Source organism: Apodemus sylvaticus, chromosome 1 (genome assembly GCF_947179515.1).
Source record: "Apodemus sylvaticus chromosome 1, mApoSyl1.1, whole genome shotgun sequence".
In the NCBI taxonomy this organism is placed as follows: domain Eukaryota; kingdom Metazoa; phylum Chordata; class Mammalia; order Rodentia; family Muridae; genus Apodemus; species Apodemus sylvaticus.
The window spans coordinates 12835321-12850627 of NC_067472.1; the positions used below are offsets into that span (position 1 = coordinate 12835321).

Consider the following 15307-nt stretch of genomic DNA (forward strand, 5'->3'; position numbering starts at 1 on the left):
TGTCGAGACCATATCCAGAGGTTAGGCATGGGACCACCCACCCATGTCCAAAATTTTAAGCAAGAATTGCTCCTTTCTAAAGGAAATACAGGGGCCAAGAGTGGAGCAGAGATTAAAGGAAAGTACATTCATAGATTGCCCCACATGGGGATCCATCCCATATGCAGACACCAAACCCAGATACTATTGCTGATGCCAAGAAGTGCTTGCTGACAGGAGTCCGATACAGCTGTCTCCTGCGAGGCTCTGCCAGATCCTGACCAATACACATGTGGATGCTTGAAGCCAACCATCAAACTGAGCACAGGGACACAAATGGAGTAGTTAGGGGAAGGACTAAAGGGGCTGAAGGGGCCTTATCTGGCATCAGTGGGAGGGGAGGCTCTTGGTTCTGTGAAGGCTTCATGCCCCAGTGTAGAGGAATGCTATGGTAGTGAGGGGGGAATGGGTAGGTGGGTAGGGGAGCACCTTCACAGAAACAGGGTGAGGGGGAATGGGATGGGAGGTTTGCAGAGGGGAAACTGGGAAAGGTGATACCACTGAAATGTAAATAAATAAAATATCCAATTAAAAACAATAATCCAACTAATGTTGAAAATGCAAAATAAAGTGGAACTCCCATGCTATTTTGGTAGGAATATAAAACCACTGCAACCATTTTGGGAAAAGTTTAGCTTTTTAGAAATTGTGAGAACCTTTTCTAAAATGGCTGTGCCATTTCACACTTTATAATTTGCAACTGTAGTTCCTGGAATTTAGTTAAGGTAAAACATACATGTGCATCTAATGAAACTCATAGCAGCTATTCACATCAGCTTAAAATGTAGACAGTCTTGAGATTTACCAATGAGAAAATAAAAATTAGCCACAGAATTTTCATAAAACAGATAGAAAACAATATTAATGCATGTCTGTACATAAATACATATAAAAATACAGATTGTGACTTCCAAACCATGAGAGGTGAAAGAGGGCAGTTTTGTTATGTGATTGCACTCTTATGATGTTCTGTATCAGGCAAATCCAATTTATGATGGGGAAGAGTCTGGCATGGGGACTGTCTGAGAACAGATAGGCAACTTGCAGAAGAATGGTAATATGGTATTTCAACAGGTGGGCTACCCAAGTGACTGCTTGTCAGACTGTAAATATGCACTGCAGATTCATGTATTCTATTGTTGATATATTTTATAGTATCCAAGGAAGAAAAACTTTCAAGAAATAGTTAACTATAATCAATGATTTGCAAGCTTAATGTTTTAGGGGAAAATCACACAAGCTTTGATTTACTTAAAAAAAATTAAAGATCTTGAGTAATGGATGGATAGATTTGCAGAGATAAACTTGGGACATTTGCGCAATAAATATTATGATGAATATATGGACATTCCTTGAAAAATTCTGACCATTTCACTACATATCTGAATATTTTTATCATAGGTACTATGTGAAAAAATTTCAGAAGGGATAATAAGAATGCTTTTATTTTTCCAGGTTCTGAAATATTCCCTCAGGTGGTGACTATCTTAACCTGTCCATCTGTCCAGTTTCCTGCCTCTTAGTTCCTCCATTGCTCAGAATCAAGCCTTTACGCCTCTCTTCCTATTTTTCTCAGGAAAGCTTCCTCAGTCCTAAGTTGGACATGCTGCCCTCTTCCCTGCCCAGAAGATTCTTTATATCCAAGACTTATCTGGTTATGGCAATTTTATCAATAGCATCATGTCCTCTGAGAGGGGGCTTATTTCCTCCTGCTCTAGCAAATCTTATCTCATCTTCATCTGGCTGCTTCCCCAAGTTCCAGAGCCAAGAGAGGGTGCAGGGCTGAAGGACAAAGGGAACACACCACAGAGGTGGGTGAGCACAAGCCTCATGCCAGCCAGTCAGGGCACAGAGCCACCGCAAACAAACTCTGATGAATGTGGAAGCTTGGTCTCTGGGCGGCAGCACAGACAGGCATCTATGCTGGATAAATAGCAGGAGCTAATTCTGTTTTCCAAATTGCTTTTGTTTTTCATCACCACTTATGGTGCCATGGTTGAGTTCACCTTCCCCAGAAAGCCGGAGCAGTCAACAGGATCCTTGAGTTCTTCATTGGCCACTGATACAGAATGCTCAATGCTAAATTAAATCAAGTATTTTAAGGTTCATTTACTCAAATCTATTAGGCATGCAGACACATTTATTAAGCCAGACCTCTGTTAATCCCAGCAAATTGGCCATTCAGAGACCCACAAACCCAGCAGGCAACAGATTGACTTCTCGTCTCTGCTTTGTCCGAGCTTCTGGGCCAGCTTACAGTGTAGCCTCTTAGAACAATACTTCCTGCATTGCCTAGACATTGGGTTATACTCCTCACAATGAAGAGTCCTTCACATATGACAGGTCACAAATTATCCAACTGAGCCTGGCAAGAAATAATAAAAGCTCTGAAAAACTAGTTATAAGATTTCCACTTGACTAGTGGACAAGCGAGCAAACTGCAGGGAAATCTCTGGGTGCAGACTACACCAGCAGTCTACACAGCAAGTCATGAGAATGCTGCACGTCATAATTTATCCACGGTTTAAAATGTGCACCTCGATCAAGGCTACCACTGCCAAATTGAACAAACAATGCAATCATGTTTGCCTCACTTAAAACCTTCCATATAGAATGTGTGAAAAGTGCTTATCATATGAAATGAAAAGGCATAATATACAATTGTGGAAATGCCATGCTGAGAATTATGTAAAAAACCTTAAATATGCATAAAGGCAAGAAAGAAATAAAGGAAAATAGTATTTATAGCTGTGCTATGGATTGATAGCGGAAGTTCAGTTAAAAATGATTTAACATGTATGCACAAATACACCAAACACACATACACACACACAACACATAGACACACACACAACACACACACACACGGAGAGGGAGTAAGCAGATAGACAGACTGAGAGTGCAGGTGGAAATATTTCTGTTGAATTATCACACGCTCATGGTAGTTCTGCCTAACTTTATCTCATATCATCCTACCTTAAATATAAATTTTATAACAAAACTCAGACATATTTGGACAGTCTAAGAAGTCCATCTCATCTTTCCACTTTAAAGTGTTTTTCTTCCAACATCTGCTGAAAAGAATGCTCTACTTTGACACAATCAACCCACAGAGGACACAGACATTTGCAAGGATTAACCTTTATACCTTGATTTTTTTTTTCATTTCTGTCTCAACTATGCAAGGCTAGCTTGGCACTCTGTGTCTCCCAGGCCGGCAGCCATCACTCTCTGGGTTGTCCAACTTTACTTGTATGTATATGCTTAGAATGCCTTCCCTTTTCATGCAATCTCCTGGCTGTTAAACTCATATTATCAAAAGAATGTACTTCCTGAAGGTGACAAATGAAATTTATCTTGTGTTTTAGTCTTCACATCTTGTAGGGAAAAAAAAGCTTCTGAAAAGGACTTATGGGGGTCCTGATAAAATTTCATGTACTTCCCAATAGGTTTGTAGGTATGTAAGTCAACAGCTGGATTTCAGGAATGCTTATTATTTTCTATTTATCTGTACATTATACATACAGATCAATTATTTTATGTGTGTTCATATTGCCTTTTCAGATGGGACACAATTTCTTTAAAGGTAGGGGTAACGTTGTATGTGCCTTTTAACCCTGATATTAATAGCATCAAGATAGTACTGGCTATAGAGGTAGTGAATCGATTTATCTGTGTCAATATTTTTATTTCATTCAACCACCTGAGTAAACTTTTCTTCTTCATGTAGTGTGTAATAAACACACACACACACACACACACACACACACACACACACACACACATATACATACATACAGACCAAACTACCTTCTGAGGTTACCAGCCTAAGTGTCCTCTGTTTATTAAATCAATAAAGCTGTTCTGATGATTAAATAAAATAATGGATTGAGAAAATACAGCAGATGTTAGGAATAAATAATTAAAATTAGAAATAGTTCATTTTAAAGAACAGATTGCCAATCAAAGAGAGTCAAACACCTCTGAAGGTGACCACACTTACCAGCACACTCAAAGACACTCATGCCATTGTCAACCAAAAGTGATCATTTAATAAACCATGGGATCATGTGACCCCCTTCCCCACTGATGTGTTTCTATCACAGCGATAACACAAAAATTCTGGAAATTGTGTCTCTTGCAAATGCAGAAAGTTTTTGTAAACATGACCTGTAGAATCATGTCAGACTTTTATCACTATATGTAAATGTATCCGTGTTAAGCAACACCTGATGTTCCCAAATGCCTTGTCATGTTTTGTGTCATTCATGAGTATTCTTTAGCTGATGTTCATGGCAATGGTCAATTGTGGTTACTACTTTTAATGATCAATTGTAGTAACGACTGTTAGTACTTAGATTTGACAGTTAGTAAAACTCAATGAAAGTTAAGTGTTTTGACGAAAGCACTAGAACAAAGAAAAATATATCTGTATTTCAACCCAGGTTTGTCATCTTCTGAAGCTATTTTTATGCTTTTCCCTCTCAGGCATTGTTAGCCTTGTTCTTTGGCAATAAATATTAACTGGTAAGACCTTTCTGTCTGGGGTACTTGTATGTTACACTCAATTCCTTAGCTTGTAGATGGGAATTTTTTTAACCAAAGAAATACTTCCAGTAATCAATTAAAAACTTAAAACTAAATTGCCAGTATGTACTTTAAAATCTCATAATATGTTATAACATCTATATATGGGAGAGAGATTTCAGTACATAATTCCAAAATGTTCACATGTTAAATATTAGTTTCCTGGCTTCTGACAAAGACTATATAAGACAAGGTAACATATCAATATCAGGAAAATGAAAACTAAAATCTTCAATCTCTTTTTCCATTCATTTGTTACATTAAATCAAATACACATAGGCCATTATTATGTACTCCATATTTTAGAATCAGCTCTCAAAAAAAGCCACTGCAGAGACATATTACATTTGCAACATCAGCATCCCATTGGCTGCCAAGCAAATTTCTATGTTGAGACCCATCCAATAACTGGCCTCATAACATACAGTGGATTATCAGTAAAGATGATAAAGCAAATGTACATTAATAGAAAATAATTCCCAAATACAAACTGACTTCTCACTTTCTCAGGGGAAAAAATAAACTTTCCCTCCAATGATTTCCTCATTCCTCTTCTGCGGATATCTCATGATTTTTAAAGAAAAATGACTGCTCAGTAACACCAAGGGGAGAACCATTCCCAGTAATGCAGCATTCTCATGTTGAAGAATGACCTACGCTGCATTGATTTAGGAGTCCTGAGCCTAAGGTCCGTTTCTACAGCTAATCAAGTGTTTCAAACTGGGATGCTGATTGTAGACTGTGAGCGACTTTTCTACTGCACCAAGTGTAGACTTATTTGTTTCCCTAGTTAAAATTATGCAAAAGCATTAATCTCCTATACTAAGAAGTTAAATTAAAGCCACTGGGCAGAAATACTACAAACGGAGATTCCCCTGGGTTTGTGAATCTTTCTCTTATCTTTCACTATCCCATCTAACAGACCAGTTTCAGTGATGTGATACAATGCAAACAGTTGCAATGCAAATAGTGTGTGTCATTCAAATATGTATTATCTTACTTCATACAGGAGGCAGTATGAGAGAGTGAGTGAATAGCATCTCAGGACAAACAATTTGATCAAGCTCAAATATTCAAGATTATCTAAGACATAGCCATCCTAGTTACCTAACTCATGATTCTCAATCACATGTCCAAGCACTCTCTATTGTATCATGCTGCCATCCTCCACAAGATCAGAAGTGGGGCACCTCACAGCCTTACCATTCCAGAATGAGGTCAGCAGTAGACTTCACATCATCATTCCTGGTGTTCAACTACACCGTCATGATTTGGTACAGTTCTTATATTATTTTTAAATTAATACCTTTGTCAAGAGAAGCAATGCCAACTACATAATCTATTTTTAAAGTAAACAACAGTCAGGGAGAGTGAAAACCACAGGGAGGATCCAGTGAGTCATAGGAGCCTTCATGGCTTTGTAAATTTTATAGCCAGGAGCTGACCAGGTTCTCCCATAAATACTGGAGAAATGTGTCTTTGTGCTTCTTTCAGAGAGAGGGGATAAGGGATCATTTATAAGTACATCAGTGCACTGTGGCTTAAAAAAATCTTTCCCTAGAAGAAACTATTAAATCAGAGCCTAACTTGTAAGGGTTTTATCTTAGTCTAACAGCCATAAGAAAAAGAGATACTATCTCAATACAAATCTCCCTCTCTCTGTCTCTCTGTGTGTGTGTCTTTCTCTCTGTGTGTATGTGTGTGTGTGTGTCTGTACTGTGAAACATCTAGGAAGTACAAAATGCAAGATCATAGGATCCCTAAAACAGATGGTTTTCATAGCCAACTCTCCTCTATACCCCAACATGATTACACTACACACAGAATTCATACTCAGGACTTCACCTTCAAGTATAATAAAATATCTGCTGAAATGAAAGTACAATACAAATTGGGAGATTGAAATCTTAAAATAAAAGAAGAAGAAGAAAAAGAAGCTAATGATAATAACACAATAGAAGTCAAACCTGCCTTTAGATGGATTTAGTAGTAAAAGAACACCTGTGAGGAAAAAAAAAATCTCTAAAACTGAGACTAAGTGGCTGAAACACCCAAGATAAAAAACAAAGAGAGCAAAGAGTGGGAGAACCTGAAAGATATAATAAATAAAAACAGAACAAAACAAATCCAAGAATGTGACTCAAGTACAAAAGGTATGGATAGGTGTACTATATATACACATATATATGCATATATATACATATGTATGTCTGTGAGTGTCTGTGTGTGTGTGTGTGTGTGTGTGTAAAATATGATACCAGAAAAAGAAAGAGTAAAACATGTAAGAAATTCTTGGAAGAAATAAATCTTGAGTCTCACTAAATGGTTTTCAGAAAAAAACTACAGTTACTCAAAGGTCAGTGTCCCCTAAATCACATCAATAATGAAGACCCCACACTCAGGAATGTAAGTCTCAAACTATAGGAACCAAAAATATCATTCAAATCCTAAAAGAAGAGATATAGGAAGAAAAATAACCTGATATAAACAACAAAAGTGGTAAGACACATATCTGAAACATCTCAAAGACTATACAGTTATAAAGAATGTGTTATGACATAACTAATGACTTCAGAAAAATAGCAAACTTCCCTAAGAGAAAAAATACTTACTTTGTACCCTGAATAATTATCCTGTAAAAGCAAAGGAGAGAAAGGACTTTCTCAAACTGTAGCAACCTTTTTATCAGTAAACAAGCTCAGCATGAATTGCTAAGGTATTTTATAAGATGAAAGATAATGTCATAAACTCTAAAAAACATATAGAGCATTCACTGAAGAATGAAGATATTTTGTTGTTCCTTTTAATTGTTAAACATAACAAGGAATGTTTTCTTCAAAACAATAACAGTAACAATGCATTTGATCCCATAGCTTAAATTTGTTGAATGATGATTGTGACATGAGAGGCAGGGGAGGATTTATGATTATCTCATTATTATTAAGTATAATTAATAATTATATGAGTCACATGACTCATAGATAAAGCTTTTAAAAGTACATGTGATAAGCTAGAAAAGAGAGAAAATCAAGGGGACATTCATGAACTCAAGAACCCAATCAACGATATACTATTGCATATATAGAAATTACTAAAATTACAGCAGAATACAATTATGTTCAAACCCACATAGAACATTTACCAAGGAAAAGACTATTCTGGACCATCAGATATTTTAAACAAATTGGAAAGACTGGATATCAGGCCATCCTGTTTTAAGACCATAATATGATCAAGTTAAAAATCAGTAATAAAAAGATAACTAGAAAATCTCCAAATACTGGGTGTTAAACAAAATACTTCTAAAATAAATGAGAAATCTGAAAAGAAGCAAGCTCTAAATTAAACAAATAGGAAAATATTACTTGCCACAATGCGTAGAGTTCACCAAAAGCTGCGCCTAGGACAACTCTGCTAACACTGAATGCACTTGTCAGAAAAGAAGACCTAAAACTAGCTAGCTACACTTCTCCCTAGGAAACTACAGAACTAAGAATAACTTGATGCCGAGTAGGCAGAGGGAAGTAATGACATGATCAGTAAGGAAAGCAAAACCACAGAAAACAGAAAACAGGAAACAGACAACAGGAAGTCAATAAGAAAGGCCAATGAAATTGAAGGCTGGCTCTTAGAGAAAACCAGGTTAAGGGAAAACAGAAAGCATGCTCAAGTTGTCAATGTTCCAGATGAGTAAGACCCCACTACAGATCTCATGGCTAGCGAAAGGACAATGAACTGACCCAATGAACGCTTCTATCTCTTCAAACTTAACAAATAAAGGCAACAATCTTAGAAAGACAAAATTTTCCAAACTCACACAAGCAGATACTTGAAATCCAAACAGTCCTTTGGATTTTGCACCTTTGAAGTGAAGCACCAATGACCTTGGAAAACAGAAGACACAAATTCCTGAAGGTTTACGAGTAAATTCTCCCAAACACTGAAAGAAGAAATTATGATGGTTCTTAATGTTTAAAAAAAGATTTCCTGATCATGTTGTCTCCCCTGTCAGGTAAGTTTTCTGTTATAGTTGTTAGCTTAGTATTTTTGTGGCACTCCTATGAGTGTGTGTGTGTAGGGGGGAGGGGTGTCTCAGACTCTTTCATCTGCTCTTGGAATCCTTTGGTTGCCTCAGCCAGGCCTGATATGAGAGTTTGTTACTAGACTTCTTCGTATCTTTTTTATGTCATGTTTGATTCATATCTTTGGGAGGCATGGTATATCTGAAGAAAAACAGGAGGAATGAATCCTGGCAAGATGGATGTGTGTATGTGTGTGGGGAATTGGGAGGAGTGGAGGGAAGGGAAACTATGATGGGATATATTGTATGAAAGAAGAATAAATGTTTAGAATGAAATCGGATTTCCAATAGAATTGAAAACCCAGAAATGAATCCACACACCTATGGTCACTTGATCTTCGACAAAGGAATAGGAAAAGTCCAGTGGAAAAAAGATAGCCTTTTCAACAAATGGTGCTGGTTCAACTGGAAGTCAGGATGCAGAAGAATGTGAATTGATCCATTCTTATCTCCTTGTACTAAACTCAACTCCAAATGGATCAAGGACCTCCACATAAAACCAGACACACTGAAACTCATAGAAAAGAAACTGGGGAAAAACCTTGAGGACATGGGCACAGGGGAAAGTTCCTGAACAGAACACCAATAGCTTATGCTCTAAGATCAAGAATTAACAAATGGGACCTCATAAAATTACAAAGTTTCTGTAAAGCAAAGGATACCATCAAAAGGACAAATGGGCAACCAACAAATTGGGAAAAGATTTTCACCAACCCTACATCTGACAGAGGGCTAATATCCAATATATACAAAGAACTCAAGAAGTTAGACCCCGGGGAACCAAATAACCCTATTAAAAATGGGGTACAGAGCTAAACAACGAATTTTCACCTGAAGAAATTCGGATGGCGGAGAAGAACCTTAAGAAATGCTCAACATCATTAGCAATTAGGGAAATGCAAATCAAAACAACCCTGAGATTTCACCTCACACCAGTCAGAATGGCTAAGGTTAAAAACTCAGGAGACAGCAGGTGTTGGTGAGGATGTAGAGAAAGAGGAACACTCCTCCACTGCTAGTGGGGTTGTAAGATGGTATAACCACTTTGGAAATCAGTCTGGTGATTCCTCAGAAAACTGGACATGACCCTTCCGGAGGACCCTGCTATATCTCTCCTGGGCATATACCCAAAGGATTCCCTGGCATGCAATAAAGACACATGCTCCATTATGTTCGTAGCAGCCTTATTTATAATAGCCAGAAGCTGGAAAGAACCCAGATGTCCCTCAATGGAGGAATGGATACAGAAAATGTGGTATATTTACACAATGGAATACTACTCAGCAATTAAAAACAATGAATTCATGAAATTTTTAGGCAAATGGTTGGATCAGGAAAATATCATCCTAAGTGAGGCAACCCAATCACAAAAGAATACACATGGAATGTAATCTCTGATAAGTGGATATTAATTAGCCCAGAAGCTCTGAATACCCAAGGCACAATTAGCATAACAAATGACTCCCATGAAGAAGTAAGGAGAGGGTCCTGATCCTGGAAAGGCTTGATCTAGCATTGGAGGGAAGTATCAGGACAGAGAAAAAGGAGAGAGGTGATGGGAGAATGAGTGGAGAGAAGAAGGTTTATGGGACATATGGGGAAGGGGGAACTGGGAAAGGGGAACTCATTTGGAATGTAAACAAAGAATATAGAAAATAAAAATATATAATTAAAAAAAAAGATATATATGTTTCAAGATTCAGAATAAACGTTAAGTCTGTCATTTTGTTAAATACCAGTAATGCACAGGTTACATCTTAATTAAAAATCATGTCATCTGTATCATTACTAGTAAAAGTAATTAGCCATAAGTCTGATAAAATATCTGCAAGATCTGTATATGACTAAATTCTGTTGAAAGAAATATAAGCCTAAGTAAATGAAGACAGAGATGATCCATGTCAATGGATAGGAAGACTCAATAGGCTTGGTTTTAGATCTTACCACGTTGACTTATCGATGTGATACAAAACCAGCATAATGTTCTGGCAAGTTAATTTTTAGATCTCAGCAAACTCATTCTAACTTTTATAGAAAAGAAAAATATGTATACATAATATTAATATATTATTAATTGTGCTCAACTTCAGATTTATAACAAACTTATACCAATCAAGATGATGTGGTAAGAGTGAAGAAAGACCAAAGTCAAAGGGAAGGAACACAGAGTCAGAGTTACACACGGTCTTTGCCAAAGAAGCATGGGTAACAAACATGGCAAAGACAGAGCTTTGGCAAGTGTTGCAGAAAATAATAAAAAATTGACCCTCCAACTCTCCATGGTGTCAGACCACGTTCCTGCTATCCTGTCTGCCCACCAACTCTCCAGCTCCCACCTGGCCATCTGTCCAGTGGGAGTCCCAAGCTCCTCTAGCTTCTATACAACACCCCATACACCCCACAATGGATTATTAAAAGAGCTGCATATTCAAGAAAACTAATCCAGTCACAGGCCTTACTCCGTTCAAAGATGGGCTAAAATGGACTATAAGCATAGATATAAAACAAAAAGGTTATTTTTTTCATTAAAAAAAAACCTAGACTATCATGTAAGATAAAATTCAGATGGCCTTGTGTATGCCAGAGGCATTGAAGATAGACATGAAAGTTACAAAGCACCCAACAATTGATAAGACAGATGTTGTTAAATTTCAATGTCTCTGCTTTGAAAGAGACACTATCAAGACAATGAAGAGTGAAATAGACTCAGCCTGTATATCTGAGGAAGGTATAAGAACTGTTATTTAAAATATATAAATATCTCAGAAACAATAAACAGTAAGTTTATAGAACAAGGTTTTTAGAACAGGGAAAAACAACTGGATACATTATCAAATACAATATGAAACTGGTACGTATATTCTCTACATAATATATCATCTGGGAAATGCACAATTTAAATGAGATAGCACCACAGTCCTGGTACAATGATCAAAGTCCAGAAGTTAATGCCACCAAATGCTGGGGAGGCTATAAAGTGAGGGAAGATGTTCTTCATCGCTGGTGGGAATGCAGAGATGATTAGTGATGAGGGTCAGTTCATGATCTTTCAAAGGACCCAGTTTCAATTACCAGCATCCACATATCAGCTCACAAAACAGGTAACTCCAGTTCCATAGAAATTTGATTCAGTCTTCTGGATTCCATGGTCATGAGGCACTCACATAACACACATAGATATATCCAGGCAAGCACTTATATAGCTAAACTTTTAAAAACCTCTTTTAAAACCGAATGAGTTGTCGAGTGATGTAACAACACAGGGATCACTTTAATAGATATTCTTAACTGAAAAATAATTCAACCTGTAAACAAAGCATACCAAGTCTATATGCTAAGGAGTCTAACTATATGATATTGTCAAATGGGAAACTAGATGTCCATGGTGGACATTGAGGAAGAGGGAGAGATGAATAAGTAAATCACAGACAGTTGGAGAGAACACAACTATTTTGTTTCATACATTGTTCAAATCCAAAGAGGACCCCTAATATAAACTCTGTGTTCTGAGTGATGATGTCCTGCTTATAAAGTACAGTAACTATATCAAATGCATTATGTGTGTAAAGAGGAAAGTTATACAGGAAGGAAGGGTGGAGCAGAGTGCATATGAGAAATCTCTGCACATCCCTCTGAATTGTTCTGTGAACCTGAAATGCATTAAAAGTTGAGTTTTGGGCCTACAAGAGGGCTCAGCAGAAGGAAGGGCTTGCTGCCTGATAACTGACTGACTTCAACTGCTGGAATCCACATGGCATGTGGAATGAGGAAAGCAACTCCTGCAAGCTGTCCCCTGAAGTCTACACAAAGATACATGTGTGCATCTACATAAATAAATAAATAAATAAATAAATAAATAAATAAATAAATAAATGTGGTGCTTTTTATCTTAATGTTGATTTTTTAAAACAATAAGGGAGAACATTAATGCAACTGATGATCGCTCAGCCTAATTTTTCAGAGTCTCAACTCTTGACACAGACGTCATCAACAGGTTCTGGGAGTAAGAGCTACTTTAAGCGATCCAGTAATTGATGCTTCTAGTTTCTTACTCTAAGGCACAGCAGACTCATCACCGGGCCTAAGAAGACGAGTGTCTGCAGAACACCAGACAGATGTTGGTGGAGATTCTTTATATATCATCCAACTTTATTCTCCACTCTTACAACTCGGTAATCAGCTCATGTTTGACCAACGTGAATTATCATTCTTGGAGAGAGGTCAAGTAATGTCCTTGCTATACAGCACTTTGGTAGAAATGCCAATAGGAGAAAAATGGAGTCGATGACACTTATTTTTAAAAAAATTAGAAGAAAAAGAGCCTGCAAATGTGTACTCTTTCCCAAAGTACTCTTTGTTTCTAAAAAATGATTTAAATTTCACCACTGAGGTAAGGAACTGACCTTGGGAAGCAGGTGTTATTCATATCTGTGTGTCCTTAGCTTCATTATATTCTAGAACTTCAAGCCCAGTTCCCATAAAATAATTTAGAATCTGGAGCATAGGAATCTAGATCAACTTTAATATTGAAGAGAAAGAGCCAAACCTTTGTGCTATTGCCAAACCACCAGAAGTAGGTAAGGGTCCCGAGCTGACTGGGCCACACAACTGCACTGATGTTGACATCTTTATTTCGTATGGCAACGAATGGAACTCGAAGGTGAACGTGCTCCACCGGACCTGAAGGGACAGAAGGGAGGGAAGACAGTGTTAATTTCCTAGAACAGATGCTCAACTTTCCACAACCTCGACTTTTAATCTCCATCTTCTTTATCATGCCTGTAAGAAAACAGAAAACAAAACAAAACAAAACAAAAAGATCACAAATGCTAAAATGCTGGGCAGTGTGTGTGTGTGTGTGTGTGTGTGTGTGTGTGTCTGTGTGTCTGTGTGTCTGTGTGTCTGTGTGTCTGTGTGTGTCTGTGTGTTCAATTGTAGCAGAAAGTGTAACAGGAAATTCAAATCAAGTTTCTGACTTCTCAGGGACAGGTGAACTGAATTTACATCTAGTAGCCACCTACCAGGAATACTTATGAACCTCCAGGCCAAGGGACAAAGCAGGTTTACTAGACACTTAGTGGTTAAATAGGACGATAAACAGCAGTCTGTTTTATTTCTGAGAATTAGCCCTTTTGTGACTTGTGGTCAATGAATTATATAGAAGATTCTTCCATTACCCTCAGTTGCTAATTGGTTTCCATCTGCTTTAACAATTGGCCATTGTGTCTCATCATCAGAAGGGCATTGTGAGTGCCATTCAGAGGCTTTGCAAGGCTACTTGACAAAGAGAGAAAACATAGCTGCATGAGCATCAGGTTCTAAATTATAGTAAGACCGCTTTTCCTCTTTTCTCAGAAAACATGTAAACATGATTGCACTCGATCCTACACCACCCACTAAAGGAACAACCATAAACACAGCGGAGGTGTCTGTGAGAATCTTCACTTCATCCAAAATAAAAAGAGGAGAAGAAAATGTTGGCAGAGAGTCATTTGTACATTAATTTCACATCTGGAAGATTCTGTTAATTTGTAAGACTTGCTGAGATTCCCTTCCTGTCGTTTGTGACATGTATGTGCACAGATGACAGTATCTTTTGAGAGTTGAGCTAAGCACAGAGTGGATATCACAGAATCTCTCACACATGTGGGACCTAAAATCTTGAGCTCACAAAAGCAAGCAACAGAATACGCGTTGCCAGAGGATGGCAGAGGTGGGTGGGAGGGCCGTAGGTCAAAGGATATGGAATTTCAGTAAAGTAAGAAGAAGAAAAGGTCTAATGTACTATGATGTAAATCACAGTTAATTACTTGTGCTGCATTTGGAAAATCCTTAAAAACTAAAGAGTTTTCACCATTAAAAAAAATGTAAGTTTGAGATGTAATATTTATGATAATCAGCCTGATGGAGCAATCACACAACTTATGTGTGTAGCTTAAAAATTATCATACTGTACATGATTAACATATGATTCCTGTCCATTAAAAAATACAATGAAGAAAAATTGGAAACATCCATTCATCTATAGTTGTAAAATACGTTGTGCCTTCAGCTCTCTGCCCTGATGTCAGACATATGGCAACTCAAGATTCTTTACCAGCACATGCTTTCAACCTTGGCATTTCATATATACACATGGCTGACACTTTATTTTAAACAAGCAAATCTGTATTACTTTTACATGTTCTGCCTGATGTCATCTACAAAAACACAAGGTGCGAGAAAACATTGACAAGCTCTTCAACGCTTTATTTACTCATATTCAAGGGTTAAGTTAATTAAAATCTCACCATGACTGTTGTTCCTCTGGTCAGGGAGAACACACTAGAAAGGGGCTAGCCCAGGAGTGCTAGGAGAAGCATGGCTGTATCAGCACTGGCAGAGTCCCATGCCTGGGTCCAGGCCTCCCATTCTTCCTCTGTTGGGAAGAAGGTTCTTTCAAGCTGGAAGCCATTGGCCCTATTTGTATTCCAGTCTCCAGATGGAAGGGAATTCCTTCCCTAAACTGCCTCATGAGAGCCTTAGGCAGTTCATAGTTTAGCCAAAGTGTACATGGCTATAATCCTAGAAATCCTTTCCCACCTCCTGCCACTTGTAGGT

The 15307-nt window shown here is 37.7% G+C and overlaps 1 protein-coding gene across 1 annotated transcript in view; it reads right to left on the reverse strand.

The window, feature by feature from the left end:
• Positions 1-15307, reverse strand: part of Sorcs3 (sortilin related VPS10 domain containing receptor 3) — a 186356-nt gene that overhangs the window by 22567 nt on the left and 148482 nt on the right. Inside the window, exon 16 of the mRNA XM_052182067.1 lies at positions 13254-13387. Within this exon, the coding sequence (XP_052038027.1) occupies positions 13254-13387 (134 nt within the window). The remainder of the gene's footprint in view (positions 1-13253; positions 13388-15307) is intronic.